At 38.0% G+C, this 19,232-nt stretch overlaps 1 protein-coding gene across 1 annotated transcript; it reads left to right on the top strand.

Moving 5' to 3' along the window:
• Nucleotides 1–9,692: 9,692 nt before the first annotated feature.
• On the top strand, nucleotides 9,693–13,947 carry LOC121979294. The gene is made up of 8 exons (XM_042531272.1): nucleotides 9,693–9,959; nucleotides 10,042–10,063; nucleotides 11,497–11,553; nucleotides 11,634–11,715; nucleotides 12,904–12,999; nucleotides 13,183–13,307; nucleotides 13,393–13,411; nucleotides 13,504–13,947. The coding sequence occupies exons 1-8, from the start codon at nucleotides 9,860–9,862 to the stop codon at nucleotides 13,744–13,746; spliced, it is 744 nt and encodes a 247-aa protein (XP_042387206.1). The 5' UTR covers nucleotides 9,693–9,859; the 3' UTR covers nucleotides 13,747–13,947.
• The last annotated feature ends 5,285 nt before the right edge of the window (nucleotides 13,948–19,232 follow it).

Here is a 19,232-nt window from a genome sequence, read left to right as displayed (position 1 = left end):
GGTTATGACGGATGGACCCAAAAGGTGATGTGGTGGTCAAAGTCAAGATGATGTTGCAGTCCTACTCTGAAAGGAGTAATATCCCCTCGTTTGGTCTGGATAAGTTTCTCCATGTTAAAATCCTTAGATTTGTTGGTGTAATCATGTCCTAAGAAAGAAATTTCGATGATTGACAATTATTTAAGTTTAGGCTAATACATTGGATTTAATATGAGTTTGAGTTTATAGGACTAAGAAGATTGAGGACCAGATTCCTGGCAAGAAAACTCTTACAGGTCGGAAGATCGGATGCAAGGCAAGAGAAGTCCAAGGAGGTCAGGGGACCAGATCTTTGGTACTGGAGAAGCTCTTACAGGTCGGAAGACCAGATGTAAGGCAAAAGAAGTCCAAGGAGGTCGAGAATAAGATTCTTGGCAAGGTAATTGATAATCATATAAAGCAAAGTGTGCTAATCAATTAAGAAAAAATGCTTAATTGATTAAGAGGGTGTTAAGAGATTGAGCCAATCGCTTAACAAACCTTCTGTTTGAAACAGAAAGTTTCCTAATCGATTACAGTAATCGATTAGGAAATCGTAAGCGATTGAATCAATCACTTTCGGTGTCATTTTGCTTTGAACAGAATGCTTCTGTTCGAAGCTTAAGTGATTGACTCAGTAGATTAAGAGACATTCTGTTCAAAAATAGAATAATTCCTAATTGCTTAAGCTAGTCGATTACCCTAATCTTAATAGATTAGAGTAGACGATTTGGAAGAGTTGCGTAAATGAAACACACACCAAATTAACTACTTTAATCGATTAACATCTGGTAATCGACTAAGATCACTTCTTAATTGATTAAAACTCACAAAACGACAAGAAAAATGACTCTTTCTCTATGGTTTAAGAAGATCCGAAGAGCCCTATTTGAAGGTAACTGTGCTATTACGATCAAGTGTTCTCCATTGCTCTCCAGTGCTTAAGCTCAAGTTCAACTTCAAGTGCTCAAGCTCTCACTAATACTACAATCTCAAGTCACTCAAAGAAGGAGAAGGTGTACTCAAAACCCTAATCTCTTAACTTCTTCTTCCTTGTGAGGTATTCTGTTGAGAGGGAGATTTGTAGATGATTGTGTAAGGTTTCTCCACCTTCGATGTTGATCCGAGAAGGAGAAGTTTTATAGTGTAAAGTGTAACCGTGGTGTAGAACCTTAGATTAGTCATCTCAAGGAGGTGGATACCAAGTAAATATAAGGAGTTAGCATTGCCTTCAAGTTTTCGCTGAGCAAAATTAAATTAATCAAGAAATCGAAGTAAGTCATTCACCCCTACCCCTCTAGCTCAACCAAACCTAATAAGGTTAACCGGATCGGATTTTAATCCAACCAGGGGAAGATGGTCAGTCGTTAAACCGAGCAAACCAGGAAGTATAATTGTTGGTGCAACCTTAGGTCAAGGTTGACCTGGTTGACCCGACTCGAGTTGACCTGACTCGAGGTGTATTTTGATGTTTGACGAGAATAGAAACGTTGTATCTTGATGTTTGACAAGAATACAAACTTGGGAGATTGTGGGTGCAACCTTCGGTCAAGGTTGACCTGGTTGACCCGACTTGAGTTGACTTGATTCGGTAAAGTCCAAGTATGGAGACTTGGCACGGAAAAGTCCAAGCAGGGAGCTTGGCACAGGAAAAGTCCATGTATGGAGACTTGGCACGGAAAAGTCCAAGCAGGGAGCTTGGCACGGGAAAAGTCCAAGTATGGAGACTTGGCACGGAAAAGTCCAAGCAGGGAGCTTGGCACGGGAGAAGTCCAAGTATGGAAGCTTGGCATGGGAAGTCGGAGAGGGCTCGGTAGCTCGTTCTCTGGACTGGACGTGGAAGTCGGAGAGGGCTCGGTAGCTCGTTCTCTGGATCGGACGAAGTCGGAGAGGGCTCGGTAGCTCGTTCTCCGGACTAGGTCAGAGAGGGCTCGGTAGCTCGTTCTCTGGACCGGACATGGAAGTCGGAGAGGGCTCGGTAGCTCGTTTCTCCAGACTACGTCAGAGAGGGCTCGGTAGCTCGTTCTCAAGATTAGGAAGGCCTTAGGATTTAGGGATGAGAAGCTCTAAATCCACATGGGCATTGGATCGGTCAGCAGACCGATCCAGTGATACTCAGGTTTATCTGATCGGTCTGGTGACCGATCAGTAACCAAACAGAGGGTCACTGTGAGTTATCTGATCGGTCTGTAGACCGATCAGGAAGCCTACTGATCGGTCCACAGACCGATCAGGAAGCGATCAGAGACGAGAACAGGTATGGGGATCGGTCTGGGGACCGATCAGACTAGGGCCTGATCGGTCCACAGACCGATCAGGAGCCTCCCAGACCGATCAGGGTGGAGCCTGATCGGTCCAGGCCTAGCCGTTGCGACACAACGGCTAGATTTCTGTGTTGTTCTGTCTTCTTCTTCGCAGGTGCAGATATAAATCAGATGTTGCTTACTGCTACAGTGATTAATTCTGCTTCTTCTTTACAACTGCAATTTGAGCTTTGCTGAGCTCCCTATTCTTGAAGCTTCGTGTGAGCTTCCCTCGACTGGGTGATCAGCTGCTGTTGACATCGTGAAGTTGCTTCTTCATCGAACTCCAGTCGACGAGAAGGCAAGCAAAGTGTTTTTACATCTATCTTGTTCTTGTTTTCTTTCTCTATTGGTTGTACTCTATTCTTGCTATTGCAAGAGAGATTGTGGCGAGGTTTCTCCACCCAGAAGGAGTTCATATTAGCCGGTTATCCGGGGTCTCATCCACCGACGGATTGATAGGCTTCGTCCACCTTACGGACACGCCGAGGAGTAGGAGTATCATCTCCGAACCTCGTTACATCATCGTGTTTGAGGTTTGATCTTCTCCACTTTCGTTTCTACATTGTATTTCCGCTGCGCTAACCTAATTTGTAGGAAGAAATGATAATTTGAGGTCGGCTATTCACACCCCCCTCTCTAGCCGCATCCGAAGGTCCTAACAAGTGGTATCAGAGCGAGGTCGCTCTTCGTTGGACTAACATCCGGGGGAGCACGAGCTAGAGAATGGATCAACTTGGAGAAGACATCACGATTCCACCCTTCTACGATCGCGACGACTTCTCGTATTGGAAGGTACGAATGAAGTATTTTCTTATGACTAACCTAGCAAATTGGAATTGTGTATAAGTAGGTTTTATTCCTCCGGTGGATAAAGGAGGAGAACCTCTCGAGAAGAAGAAGTGGACGAAGGAACAAATCCACCAATCCATAATCAACGACGAGGTAACGAAAATCTTTGAATTTTCATTACCTAATGATATTTTGTGTAAGATAGGTAGATACAACAATGCCAAGGAGTTGTGGAACAACTTGGCTAAGTTCCATGAGGAGAGCTCCAATTCAAGTCATGAAGAGGAGTCAAGTGAGCCAAGTAGCTCACATCATGGAGGTATGGAATTAGAAGTTGAGGGCTACTCAACATCTAAGGAAGAAGAGGAGGAGAGTTCTTCATCAAGATTGGTGCAAGAAGAAGCCTCTACCTCCGGAAGGGATGAAGAAGAAAGCGTATATCCATCCTCAACCCTAGGTAACTCAAGCAACTTAATTTCAAATAAATTACATATAATGTGCTTTGAGTGTAGGGAATATGGGCATTACAAGAGTAAATGTCCAAAAAGGATTAGGAAGACTCCACCGGCGCCAAAGGTCAAGGAAGCCGGAGTCCCGATACGCAAGGGCAAGGAGCACGTGGTGTGCTTCCAATGCAAGCAAAGGGGACATTATAGGAGCCAATGTTCGAGGGGGAGGCAACCTCACAAGGACAAGAGACCAAGCACATCTATAGGGGGAGCTAAGGCAAACCCTAAGGTACCCTTTAAGGCACATTATTGCAATTCTAATAAGAAACATGCTAGTAGCTTTATTGCAATTGCCAATGATGATAAGCATGATAACCATAGAAACCGATACATGTGCTTAGGTGTCAAACATGTTAGTCTAGGTAAGGATAATACTAGAAATGCTAACCCTAGAATTAACTCATCTAAGGTTAAGGAAAACCTAGATAAGAATCCCAAAACAACAAGACATATGCCTAGGAATACCTCAAAGAAAAATGACAAATTAAAACTTGAGGTATTAGAGAAGGAAAATCAAGTCTTGAGGTCAAGACTTGACACCTTAGAAAAGACCCTTAAGAATTTGGAGAAGTCAACTCTAGGGTCTAAGGGTCAAAAGCAAAAGTCCAAGGACATGAGAGGTTTGAGTCACAAACCTAAGTCTCAAGTGGTCAAGCCCACTTACCATAATGTTCCATTCGATTATAGAACAAGATCTAGGGCTAGGAAGACCATCACCAAGGTCACAAGGGGAGTCACCCCTAGAGTTGATCTTGATGAGTCCCAAATGACCAAGGCTCTAAAGCCTAGGAGGGTCATTAGGAGGGTTGCTAGGGAAGTCATCCCTAGTGAATATTTAGTGAACCCAATGAGCTCAAATAGGTTTTGGGTTCCTAGGAGTGTGATTCCATCACGCTAGATGGGTTAGGGTGTGTCAACCTTAATTGGATAGGTAGTTAACCTAATCATGGCAAAAGGTGGAATTTTAGGAATTTTCAAGGTGTAATCAAGCCTTGAAAATGAAATTTAAAATTTTACTCATTCCTAAGGTGATTAGGATGTGCCAACCACACTTGAGGAATTTTTTAGGGTCAATCTAATTGGCACATAGTGATCTAAAAATCTTTAGTATACGATTTTAGATCTATTACACTTAGGAATATAGAATTTATGGCAAAATGATCAAAATTATCAAAAATGGCAACTAAGACTAGAATTAGGTATTTTCTATACCTTTATATGTTATTTGCCATATATTGTTTGTCATATGTCATGTCATGACATCATATTTAATTTATTATCATTTGAAATGTCATGATAATGCTTATGTTAGTTATAAGTCATGCCTTACTTAAGTTTCATACTTGATGACATGACATCATGACATTGACACATGTTTCCACTAATGATATTATTTTATGCCATGTCATCATCTCTTACATTTATGATCAATTAATTTGATTTAAGGATAGAAACACAATTTGATATGGAGATCAAATTGTTGTTTAGAAAATGCATGAGAACTTAGCTTAAGATGACCTAAACCCATATCTCACATCAAAATTGACTTGGATGTGTTTGATACACCTTAGATGTGTGTGAGATATTAGGATTATGAGTTAGGGTCAAGGTGCATAGTTCTTGTACCTAGATGAGCCTAATTCGAATTTGAGGATCATAGGGAAAGCTTGTGTACAAGTCATGTACATATAGCCCTAAGATTGTGATCCTAAATTGAATGGTTTAAAATCATTTCAAAATTGATTTGAAAAACCTTGATGAAGCTTTTCTAGTGATAGCATTCATCATTGAGCAAGTTGATACAAACATGGATTAACCTTGAACTATTTCAAAGTCTTTCGAACTTTGTATCAAGATTTAAAAATGGAAGTTATTTTCGTAGAAAACTATTTTTCCATGATAATATATGTTATGAGAAATGTATCCTCAAAATTTTACAATTTTTGGAATTTTCTGTAATTTTTTAGGGGTTTCTGAATTTCGGGAGAAAAATCAAAAACTCTTATCAGAGATGTGTGGACCGATCAGAGGAGACCCTGATCGGTCCAGGGCAGTGTGGATCGGTCACTGGACCGATCCAGGGAAGTGTGGATCGGTCTGGTGACCGATCCAGTGAATCTTTGATCGGTCTGGTGACCGATCAGAGCGTGCCAAATTGCTGATTTTCAACTGTTGTCTGAAATTTCAGCTATGGAAGTTGTGTTTTAGATCTCTAAAGGATTGAAACTCTCTCCAAGACATTGTTGGTGCAATGGTCAAGGGGGAGTTGACTTTTAGGGGGAGTTTTACCTATTGGTCAAGCGGGAGTTGACTTTTAGGGGGAGTTTTTACGCGATTTCTGAGGATGAGTGATATGGGATTATCACTAAGTTGATTGTTGTATTTAGTATCAAGGGGGAAATTAAGGGTTTCAATGAAAGGTATGAGACTTTCATTAGGAAGAAACTCTTGACCTTGATTCACTCTTTTTGATGTGTGTCAAAAAGGGGGAGAATGTTTAGAGAATGTTCAAGGAAGAACATTGATTGGAGAACTATTGGAAAACCTAAGTTAGGTTATCGGGTTAACCTAACTTGATTATGGTTTTTGTCAAACATCAAAAAGGGGGAGATTGTTGGTGCAACCTTAGGTCAAGGTTGACCTGGTTGACCCGACTCGAGTTGACCTGACTCGAGATGTATTTTGATGTTTGACGAGAATAGAAAAGTTGTATCTTGATGTTTGACAAGAATACAAACTTGGGAGATTGTGGGTGCAACCTTCGGTCAAGGTTGACCTGGTTGACCCGACTTGAGTTGACTTGATTCTGTAAAGTCCAAGTATGGAGACTTGGCACGGAAAAGTCCAAGCAGGGAGCTTGGCACGGGAAAAGTCCATGTATGGAGACTTGGCATGGAAAAGTCCAAGCAGGGAGCTTGGTATGGGAAGTCAGAGAGGGCTCGGTAGCTCGTTTTCTGGACTGGACGTGGAAGTCGGAGAGGGCTCGGTAGCTCGTTCTCCGGACTAGGTCAGAGAGGGCTCGGTAGCTCGTTCTCTGGACCGGACGAAGTCGGAGAGGGCTCGGTAGCTCGTTCTTCGGACTAGGTCAGAGAGGGCTCGGTAGCTCGTTCTCTGGACAAGGTCAGAGAGGGCTCGGTAGATCGTTCTCTGGACTAGGTCGGAGAGGGCTCGGTAGCTCGTTTCTCCAGACTAGGTCAGAGAGGGCTCGGTAGCTCGTTCTCAAGATCAGGAAGGCCTTAGGATTTAGGGATGAGAAGCTCTAAATCCACATGGGCATTGGATCGGTCAGCAGACCGATCCAGTGATACTCAGGTTTATCTGATCGGTCTGGTGACCGATCAGTAACCAAACAGAGGGTCACTGTGAGTTATCTGATCGGTCTGTAGACCGATCAGGAAGCCTACTGATCGGTCCACAGACCGATCAGGAAGCGATCAGAGACGAGAATAGGTATGGGGATCGGTCTGGGGACCGATTAGACTAGGGCCTGATCGGTCCACAGACCGATCAGGAGCCTCCCAGACCGATCAGGGTGGAGCCTGATCGGTCCAGGCCTAGCTGTTGCGACACAACGACTAGATTTCTGTGTTGTTCTGTCTTCTTCTTCGCAGGTGCAGATATAAATCAGATGTTGCTTGCTGCTACAGTGATTAATTCTGCTTCTTCTTTACAACTGCGATTTGAGCTTTGCTGAGCTCCCTATTCTTGAAGCTTCGTGTGAGCTTCCCTCGACTGGGTGATCAGCTGCTGTTGACATCGTGAAGTTGCTTCTTCATCGAACTCCAGTCGACGAGAAGGCAAGCAAAGTGTTTTTACATCTATCTTGTTCTTGTTTTCTTTCTCTATTGGTTGTACTCCATTCTTGCTGTTGCAAGAGAGATTGTGGCGAGGTTTCTCCACCCAGAAGGAGTTCATATTAGCCGGTTATCCGGGGTCTCATCCACCGACGGATTGATAGGCTTCGTCCACCTTACGGACACGCCGAGGAGTAGGAGTATCATCTCCGAACCTCGTTACATCATCGTGTTTGAGGTTTGATCTTCTCCACTTTCGTTTCTACATTGTATTTCCGCTGCGCTAACCTAATTTGTAGGAAGAAACGATAATTTGAGGTCGGCTATTCACACCCCCCTCTCTAGCCGCATCCGAAGGTCCTAACAATAATGTCTCAAGGGCGGACGGATCTTAGGGAGGTCTTACATAACAGTCAGAATGACTGACTCATTTTACAACATATTAATTATAAATAACAGTGTGCATGTGCATGTGTTCAATCTTAAAGTCAGGGTGAGCATCTATGCTCTGATCGTACGAATATTCGGCCAGGTTAAATGTCCTTAGCCTCATTCATTCCCATATATGCGACCGGCCGAATAAAGCTCAATCAGGATAAAGGCGCTCAACCTCATCAGTTACCATATGTGTAACTGGCTGGATAAAGACTGACCCGGTTAAAGGTACTCAGCCTTATCAATTCCCATATATGCGACTGGCTATTCGAGCTTAAGGCCCTTAGCTTCATAAAACTTTCCAAGTATGCCCGACCAAAGTGCACATATGCCCGGTCAAGCATGATCAGACATACAACACTTATCAAAGGAATTTCTCGGGATCCCGATACACACTACCATTCTCCAACAAGTATATTAATGTTGCGCAGGATGTAATGGAGTAGCTTAATCTGACATAGGGTAAAGGAATATACAGAATGCAGCTGAATGGTTTAATAAAAGAGGTTGGCTTAAGAACCGACCAAGATATATTCAGCGCAGAGTATATTAGCCAAACAAGTAGGACGCTTAAGGACTCGCCGAGATATATTCAGAGCAGAATACATCAGCCAAACAAGCAGGCCGACAAAGGATCGACCGAGATATATTTAGCGCAAATTACATCAGCTAAATAAAGAGACCGGCTTAAGGATCGACCGAAATATACTTAACAAACAAGCAGTAGATAATATTTTAACAGCTTGTCAGGGTTGTTAGGGAATATTCCTTAGGTACTTCTTGCAGAAGTTAGTTATGACAACATACTTCCTCGACAATTTCATCAAGGATCTAAGTCATAAACGACAAAAGAGATACATCTGTGGGTAGAGAAAAGATTCCTCAGACTATTACTGCATATCATCTAGACTGTACTTTTTTTCATCACCTAACAAACTCCAACGCATAATGCCACCTCATGATCACAGAGGTTGTAAAGAGGTGGTATATAAAGGGGACCCTCTCCATTGGCAAGGTACGCATCATCTGCATCTGAAACCTATGCTCGCGAGTATCCACGACTGTTCTTCATTTCACCCGTCGAAGATCGTACTAACTTGAGCGTCGGAGGGCCTTGCCAAGGATTCCTTCCCTGATCTTTGGTTACTAACGCTTTGTCAGATTATTTGAGTGTGCGCAGGATATGAAAGAAATCGTCTTCTCAGAGAAAGTCTTCTCTTTATCAACAATTAAATTATCATAACCAACACATCATCTCTTCATCTCTTAGACAGGATAGTTATATTTGGAATAAAAAAATTATCATTTAGATCTTTCTCAACATATTTTTTATTATTTTCAATAACTTCTGTTGTTATAGTATTTAGAATATTTTTATTATTTATAGGTTAGAGTTTGTGATATATGATTTTTTTATAGTATGTTTTTTTTTAAAATTTCTTTACTAAATAAAAATTGACATCTATATATTTATTTTTCTATTTTTAATCTTCATATCCAGAGTCTATATTTTTGAATTAATCTTTTATTCTTAATAATATTTTTCTTTTTTTTTAAGTAAAATTTTGGGAATGATAATTTCTCTTCCAGTCAGGATAATCGCTATGCCTGATCAAAATTTCTTAAATTTCTTTTAACAGTAGTTCCACTTATTCCTTCGTTTATCCGCGAAGACACGACTCGCCTTCGCATACAAGTAAAATATTCACGCGCCACTACGAAACTCACTTGTTACCTTCATCCCAACTGGAGCAGAGAGGGTCCCACGGAGGCTTATTGCGGTAAGAGTTGGGGTTGTTAGGGGATAATCCGGGAAAATTTATCTACTTTTGTTTGACCAGCTATCGTAGTAAACAGCTGGGGGCGGAGACTCGATCCCCACAACCGAAAGTCCAGTTCCTTTGCAAAACGCTACGCGGAGATCTCGAATTCGATCGCCCTTCTTCCTGATTCGTCCCGATTCCTGAAAGAGTTGCTCGGATCTCGCGTCCGTGGTGGGTGACCGGAAATGGCGTCTCAGGCGTTTCTTGACAAGATGCAGCTCCGGCAGAACTACAGGAACCTCTGGCACACCGACCTCATGGGCACCGTACGAGCTGACTTCCCCTGTAAGATCTCCCCCTTTACCTTCTTCTAGTTCCATCCTTGCTTTTCGTGATCTCTGACGGACACGCCCGATCCGTTCTGCAGTTTGCTGTCTGGCGCTTTGGTGGTAAGTGATTAGCTTCCTACCCGTCGATTCGCCTTTATTTTGAACCCCATCTTGTGGATGGTTCCGAATTCCGGTTCGTTTATGTTGCCTTATTATTTTTTTTTCTCTTTTGGTGGTTGGACAGGCAGTGCCAAATTTCGGCGGATGATAGTTGCTTTTTTTTTTTTTTTTTAATTTTATGATCTAACGAAAATGTTGATTTATTCTACGAGTTTACATCTTGTCGAACTGTTGTGTAGCTATAAAGTAAGAATAAGGATCATAATTCAGATTACCCTCAATGTTTTCACTGCCAAATGTGCTTTCTTTCGAACTACCTTGCTGGAACTAACATAATCTTGTCCTCCAGTTTTGCTCCAAATTCCAAGTTAGTACCACTAGTATATATGTTTCTGTTAAGATTTAATTGGCCATCTAATATCTGGTGCAATGGTTGAGTTTTTTTTGCTGAAACATGCTACTATTGCTTTCTTTTACATGATTTATAGTCTTAGTGTTAAATATGTTTATTTCTTATTAAAATATTGTAAATTGAATACACTAGAATGAACCATCTTTTAGACCCAATTCAAGCTTTAATTGACTGAGGGTTGATGCTCAATCATTCAAAAAAATGAGTTTTCTTTCCTAGTGAGATATCTTTCCTTAACTTCGTTAGGTTTCTCAAGTAGATTGTCTTTTGTATCCATAAGAATGCTTTGTCTACAGGATTAGTGTTCAATTAGTAGAAAGAGTGTCGCTTTCTTACCAGGTTTTGTTCAAAAACTTGCAAGACATTTATATGGACACCATGCTAGTGTATCTCCTTTTATCATGCCATGGAATGCCTTGAAAGAAAAGAATAAAAGTGGTGGATATTAGTCCACATCTTGCTATAAGGTATAAAGTGACATGCTGGAGCGATGGCAAGCTTAAGCTTTTCTGATGCATAAGCAACTTTTACCAGCATCAGATCAAACTTGTGAAATAGGTAATTGTTTGTAAGGATTAAAGTGGAAGTATACAGGTGGAATCCTTTGCCAATGTTTTCAGGCTTAAGCACCTCGTTTCAATAGCATAGGATTTTCTTGATACTGATTTAAGTAAAAAGACTGCGTCATATGATGGAGTCCTTTGAGACTAGTTTCAGGCTTAAGCAATAAGCATTATACCTAGTCATCATAAGATTCCCCTGATTTAAGCTGGTTTTTATAATGGAAATAGAATGAGTGTACATGCTACAACTTGTTCTGAATTGTGCTTATTTTTGTAAGACATTTGAATCCAAATTAATAATCCACGGCAGCTTGCTTGATTGTTTAAGCATATTGTAGTTACACGTTATAGCTATTATGTAAATATAAGTATTATAAATAACTATATTGTTTAGGTTTTATTTCACTAATTTGGAGTATATGGACATGCTATTTAATTGATGCACTTGTTGTTTCTAGTGGACCATGTGTCTCGTACATGCTTCGCAAACGAGCTCTTTACAATGACATGTCAAGGTAATTTCAATGCACCATTAATTTCTACCTTTGCTAGCAAAATTTGTAGAATATGATTTCTTTATTGTTTCATTCTTCAGGTACACATGCTGTGCGGGGTATCTACCATGCAGTGGAAGATGTGGAGAAAGTCGATGCCCAGAGTTTTGCCTTTGCACTGAGGTACTTAATAGTTATTTTTCCTATGATATACCATAAAGTTAGCTAGCCATGCCATATTAGCGTGTACTAAGCAGAATCTCTATTGAACCAAAAAATCAGTCTTAGATGTTTCTTGTTTCTCCGGTCTTGTCACACCTTGAGTTGTTTTGTCTAACCAGTACATACACCAGTATTTGGTATTTTGGTTTACTTTAAACACCAAATACACTGATTTGTTTAGCAGTAGTTGTATCTGTCATTAAATGTACTCTCTCTCATTTATCCTACTGTACATTTCAACGTTGTTATCAGTATACTGATAAACTTGGTGATGTGCAAATCAATATATCCACTAACTTTTCAACTATAATGATTTTTTCATCATGTATTTACCCAGCTGCGTTCGAATTTTACAGAACATTTGTATCACATTCTGGTAGTCTAACTTAGTTCCGTTTAACCTCAGGATTGATTTATAACTAGGATAGGAAAGGGAAGGAAACACAAACACAAAAATGTACATATGTGATTCATAATCCATGTGCATTTTTTAATTCTCTTCCTTTCCTTGCCCTTGCCCTTTTATCTTTTCACCCTAGAAAACCAGCCCAAGGATTTTGCTTCTAGGTATTCATTATTCAAGTTCAGAGCTTAAGACTCCATCAATCAGAAAATATTCAAGTTCAAAGCTTAGGACATCCAACATATGAGATGAATGACAAGGTATAGTCCAGATTCGAGTTCATGACTTGGTCTAGATACCATATTGAAAATTTAAAAGGGTTGAAAGTTGACCGGCAGTCATTATCCCCAAATCATGAGCAACTAAAAAGCGCATGATATAAGATTCAGGACCTAAACATTTTCCTCACTGTTAAATTGGCCTAAACTTGAATCATGAACTGAACTGCAACAGTGCTGGCCAATGATGTATGGGTTTAACAAGCCAATGACAGATGTCTCAAGGGAAGATAAACCAACACCAAAGGGATCTGAAACTTGAGCTAGTCGTCTATGTGAATTCATGTTAACCATTAACAGTGCATATTTTAAAAGCTTTTGCTTCAAGGAAGCAAAATATATAGATTTATGGTCTAATAGAAATAGGTGTAACTTAATTTATTTTACTGTATGAATTTTTGCTAATATATCTCATAACATGTTATGGTTGGTATTTGGCAAACTTTCTTCTGCTGTTTTGTTCTCTAGGTTTTCTTGTGCTTTGGAAATTCTGTTGCCTCAACTCGCTTCTTGCTCCAAGATGAGTTCAACATACAGACTACTCAATGTGATAACTGCATTATTGTAAGTCCTCATTGCATTATTGATTTCTCCTCCATTATCTAACTTTGTCAAGATGTGATCATGAACTCGCCCACGAGCTGTCTGGGCTCAAGGGCTAAGAATTATTCAAAGGCTTGTTTTTGGTAGGATTTGCTTTCCGAAGCTAAAATCAGCAATTACCTTAATGTGGAAACTTGACTGCAGGGATTCATGTTCTGTCTACAACAAGTTGCTTGCATCTTTTCCATTGTCGCGATGATCGTCGGAAGCTCAGAGCTCCAAGAGGCTTCCCAGATCCTGAATTGTTTGTCTGACCTCGTATACTGCTCGTAAGAACAAACTTCCTCCCTCATATTTTCTCTTAAACACTAATGTTTCTAAGATCTGATCCATGCACTTGGGAATACTTTGCAGAGTCTGCGCATGCATGCAGGTACGAAAACTTCAAAACTTTGTATTTATTTCAAAGTATTGCATCTTTTCCCCTAAGTGGAAAGAAAACACACGATCCATTGTTGCGTGCAGACACAACATAAGATTGAGTTGGATAAGAGAGATGGCATGTTTGGACCAGCACCAGTGATGGCTGTGCCTCCATTCCAGCAAATGTCGCGGATTGATCAGCCTATTCCACCTCCTGCGGGCTACGCCCCCTCTCAGCCAGCTTATGGGCAACCTTATGGTTATCCTCCACCTGCTGGTTCATATCCTCCTGCTGGTTCATACCCTCCACAAGGATATCCTCCTGCTGGCTACTACCCCAAGTAGATGCATGAATCGTGAAGCATTCTATGGAGGTAAAGAGTGAATATAATCGTAGATTATTCTGTGTGGCCAAGATTATATCGATGATTTGAATTGCAGAAACATGTCGTGAACTTCGATGTTCGCATTGTGAAGAGGTTGAGAAATTATCATTGTCACTGTATTTTTCTTAACTTTGCACTGCAAGAAAACTGGTTTCATAAATCGGGTTTTAAAATGAAAATAAAATCTGTTTTAAATGTTAGTAAATTATAAACGGATTTGATATGGGATTTATTAAGTAATTATAAATATATTTTATTTTAATTCATTAAAACACTAAATCTTTTTCTATTTGTGTGTTTCTTTCTCGCAAATCACGCATGGCTTTAAGGCACGCGGCTCCAGCCTTTTGTTCATGTGTCTTATTCTCTACCAAGCCACGAATCCACCAAACAAGCTAAAACTCAGGTAATCCTACAAGTGTGTCCTAATCGCACAACGATGGCCATTGGCGTTGCCTATCACACGCGGCATCGACCTAATTGTGCGGTGGATGTTGCCTTGCTGTTATCATGCCTATAGTAGCCTTGGAAGTGCCGGGCATTTCTCGTATGCAGCGTATTAGCGCGGCCTAATCACACTCGGCACATGTCTAATCGCTAGGTTTAGTTACATAGGGATATTACTAAGGATGCATTTTATATTCTTTAGATGTTGTACTTTGATGTCAAGCAGGATAGTGATTAATCTGCGGGCTGATATGAAAGGAAATTGAGGAGAAGACAAGAAGAGGAACCTTCAAAAAGAAAATTTTTTATTAAAACTTGAGGGGTTATCGGGTTAATCCTTCAATATCTAAATATGACTCTTATATAGACCATAATCTAAGACTCAAATAATGAAAAAAATTATAATAATTACAATTAGCAAATCTTAATTCTAAAGAAAGGAAATAGATTTTTACTTGAAAAGGAAATAATTAACTTAACGAATCTTAACTCAAATCAAGATACGGATTATGACAAATCCTCTCTAAAAATATCAGAAATATAAAAATTATCCTAAATATCTAAAAAATAAAAATTACTAAAAATAACAAAAAAAAAAATCCTAAAAAAGATTTAAATGTCTGAATTTGGGATTGAAAATTGACGGTTACAGTTACACCGACAACAAATGTAGGTTTTTGAATTTTACACGTATGATATTCAAATCTCGAGTTAAAAATTATGTCCGTTTAAATTTAAAATCTCATATTAGACTTAAGACTTACATCACACTTTAGTTACCACGGATAAAACATTTCAGGTTCTAGAAGATTTGGATGTGGTTCTGTTATTAATTTTATATGCTAACTTCTTCCTACACTAACATTTTAAGTAGTTATTGCTTGACATGGATAAAGCATTCCAAGTTGATACCATGTTGATATTCAAATGGATTGGTAGGTGGCTTGAATTTACTTGAGTTTTTAAAGAATTCTTCTGAATTTGCTATATCGGCAAAATGACTTCTAGAGTTTGTCAAGTCGTCATTTAATCTTAAAAAAAAAACATACTAATACTGTTGAGAAATTTGAAGAGTATGCAAACTTTTCATGTTGAAATGAATTTTCCCTCGTGAACATTGTAGACATTCTTTTGTTTTTTTTGGTGCCACTAGACCTGCTAATGTTGAATCAATTTAGTCCTCTTAGCAATTGTCTTTTTATTTCCAACACATGCTTATTATGCTCACTATTACTATGAAAGAATTTGTCCTCGAATGTGTATTTATTATCAAATCATACTATGTATAATGTATAATGAAACAATTCAACTATATGAGTTTTTTCTTTAATTTCATTTTATTTCTGTATAATAACAATTGATTATTTAGTTACCTATGATATTATTTATAATTATTGATTATTTGTTGGATTTGATGGAGTTGAGATAATTGGGATAATTTTTTAACAAAGAAATAAAAAAATATGGAATGAAAATGTAAGTGAAAGATTCATCCATTCATTTAGCTAAGAAAATAATATTATCATATGCACAAGAAGATTTAGGAAGAGAATCAGACATATTAGATATGAAATGACTTGATTAAATTTATTGGAATAAAGAAAATCACAAGATCAAATGTGATTTTGAATATGAGAATAAAATGACAGTGAAGGATGAGTCTTTTACCAAATATATTAGAATTCAATTTCTTTTGGAGAGAATAGTAAACCTCCTTTTCTAACACGCTTATTCCAATAATTTACACATATAATAAATTTATTAATTTTTTATATTTAGATATCAAATCAATATATCTCATTTGTTTTATTTTATATTGACATAATATTATGTATGATTATAGAAAAAAAAATTGAGATGAGATGTTGATGGATTTGAGGTTTTTTAACGAATGTGTAATTGTTTCTTGTGAAATATTATGTAGATGAGAAATATAAAAAATAAAATAAAATATAAATGCAGTGATAAATTTAAAAATAAAATTATATATGAATTTATAAATAGATTAAAATCATATTTAATATGTTTTTTAGATCGATTAATGACAGATTTAATACAAATTTAAGGCGAAATTTATATACAAATTTATAAATAAAATTATAAATAAATTAAATTTATATTTGCTATGTAATTTGAAATAGACTAATGATATATTAAAAATAAAACTAAAAATAGAATTTGTATTTGAAAATAATTTCATTTAGTCAAATTATAAACAAATTTATAAATATTTTTCAATCTGTTTTTGAAATTTGAAACGAAATATTTCTGTCTTAAATTTAGTCACGTGACTTTCACTCACGATTTTTTAAGACAGAATATTCCATCTCAAATATTCTTTAGAGATAAAATAATGACTTTTAGAGATGGAATTTTTATCTCTGAAAGTCTATTTTCTTACTGTGTTGGTTCTATTTTATCCACCTTCTCATACTCTGAAGTAACATTTTTATTGGTTCTTTTATTATTTTTCCTCTCTTATTCTTGTTATGCATTAGAGACATTAGATTTTGGCATCAACTATCACATCTACAGTAGATTTTGGCATAACTATGACAGATGGATCACGGAGATAAGGATCTTGGAAGAGATAAGGATCTTGGAACCAATCAAATTGTCCCCGAGGCATAGTTGAGTTGGTTACTGTAGAGTAAATATTGCTACAATAGGTATAACCCTCCCTGCAGTAGCCAACTGTAGCTTTCCAATTTACCTAATCATAGATTACTGCTGGGACGATGAATTTCACCTTTTATTAGAACTAGAACCAACAGAATTATGAAATCCAACTTCATTTCTTTTTCTATATTCTTCATATTTCTCAGTAAATGTGAGTTCCAAGTTTCTGTTCACCAAGCTTACATGCCTGTAGGCTATCATACTAACACCACAACAAATATGACTTTCCGCAGCGTGTCATTAACAACGCATATTTATAGCGCGCTATTAATAATAATTTTTACAGGGCGCCAAATAAAGCGCGTTGTGGATACTATTATATTTTTTATAAATAACAGCATATAAAAATAATATGTTGTTAAATATAATTTTAACAACGCTCAATGCATGCTATTAATATTAATTAATAATATAGCATCTACAACACACAGGACACGCGGTTAAAAATACTTTTAACAGTGCATTCACAACTTACTACTAATGCGCTGTTAAATATCTGATTTCATTCCCATTAGGTCAGTGACATTAAGCATTAATTCAGTGAGCTGTTGAATTCTGTTTCTCTATGACTGCCAACTAAGAGAGCTATGAATCAAACTCAAAAACTATAGTTGAATCAAATGATGTTCTCCATTATAATGTAGGAATGGAACTAGAAAAATGAGCTCAATTGAATGATAACAGGTGTGTGCCAAATGTGGGATACACTCCTGATCAGTAAATTTTAAGTGGAGAACTTGATCTCCACAACTATTTGATGTTCCAACACTCTCAACTATGTTTTGTTGAAACTTTCTAATTTGTATGCACTACTTTGTTTGTCTACGATGGACAAATCCTAAGTATGTGGGGCTGTATATTTTGGAGATCTTGTAGATTGAAGGATAAAGAAATTGAGATGTTGTAGGTATATGGACAGATTCTGAAATGATTGAAACTCTTAAAATGTGAATCTGTAAAGCCGTTGGAAATCCGCTGGAAATGATTAAGAAATTTAAATCTGTTGGTTTATCTTCCAACTAACTAAAGAAAATAACTACATATAGATGAAGAAAAATTACTGAAATTCTAGATTGGAAGTTGAAATATGGATGAAACAGAAACATATAGAAGCAGTTAAAAGCTAGAAACTGCTAAAACTTCAAATTTCTGTACCAATTTGCTAAACTATTTTCCTGATTTGAAACAAATTGTATTCAAGCTGGTATTGATTGAGTGTTAAATGAGATGTCACTACAAAACTTAAATATTAAATCTTGATCATCAAGAAATCAGGGATATCATAATTTGAATTTATGTTCAGAAATTCTAGATTTTTAGAATCTGTATTCTGTAAGCTGTTACAAAATTCAGAAATGAAGATTTTAATTCAATTGTGTCAATTTGAGAAGGATTAGTTGAAAATTAGAAGGGAATACATGTTCAACAGTATTGATCAAAGGAACAATTAGAAAATAATTTTAAAGAATAGAATTATAATTGAAAGGAGTTAAAAAAAATACAATGCTGCTAAAATATGTCACTGTGCAGAATGTTATGCTAACTTTTAAAATGAATCTGATTAGAAACGAAGTGAGTGAAGCTTCACTCAATTGAGTGCTAAATGAAACTTTCACTTAGGCTCAAATCTTCAAAATGCAAACCAAAACACTTCACCATTCAAAATTCTGAAATATTAAGTGAAAAATTAGCTTCACTCTTTGAATTTTTTGAGATTTTTCAAACTGGTGTGAACTGAAAAGAAGCTGAAATTTGGAAATAGTTGTTGTGCATTGGGAAGAAAGTTCAGAAAAAAGAGAAAAGAGGGAAGTATGTGTTGGTGCAATTTTCCTAGGTCAAGGTTGACCAGTTTGACTAAGCCTGAGTTGGTTCAAGTTTGAGTTTTGATATTTGACAATATATGGAGATTGCAAGAGCAATTATCCGTTATGAGAAGTGATCCTGTCCGAACGCTGAATCAACGGACGCTGGGCACGTGGTGCTCTCCTTGTTGCTGACGTAGATCCCTGACTGGTCGTACGACGCTCCGGCGAACCTGCAAAGAAGTCGGGCCGGGAAGGGGTTCCCGGCGACGACCCTCCGACGCTCAAGTCAGGCAAGCTAACAACAAAGCAGTGGCTCCAAAAATCGTAGAATGCGTACCTCCGGCGAAGGGTGAGGACCCTTTATATGTAACGCCCCGCCCCTCCTACTAAGGCGGCGGGGGTTACTTTACTCATACATATTTACTTAGTACAGCGGAAGTCTTACTTATAGGTTTTAAAACTTTTCTTTTCTTTAAAATCACCATGACTAATCAACTGGACATATAAAACCACA

Source organism: Zingiber officinale, chromosome 5A (genome assembly GCF_018446385.1).
Source record: "Zingiber officinale cultivar Zhangliang chromosome 5A, Zo_v1.1, whole genome shotgun sequence".
Taxonomy (NCBI): Eukaryota; Viridiplantae; Streptophyta; class Magnoliopsida; order Zingiberales; family Zingiberaceae; genus Zingiber; species Zingiber officinale.
The sequence above is the reverse complement of the archived record's forward strand: the minus strand, read 5'-3'. Positions and strand labels throughout refer to the sequence as shown.

Coding starts and splice junctions, on each gene's coding strand:
- LOC121979294 (XM_042531272.1), top strand. CDS start 9,860: ATGGCGTCTCAGGCGTTTCTTGACAAGATGCAGCTCCGGCAGAACTAC. Junction 9,960..10,041: donor CGTACGAGCTGACTTCCCCT/GTAAGATCTCCC, acceptor TCCGTTCTGCAG/TTTGCTGTCTGGCGCTTTGG. Junction 10,064..11,496: donor TGCTGTCTGGCGCTTTGGTG/GTAAGTGATTAG, acceptor TGTTGTTTCTAG/TGGACCATGTGTCTCGTACA.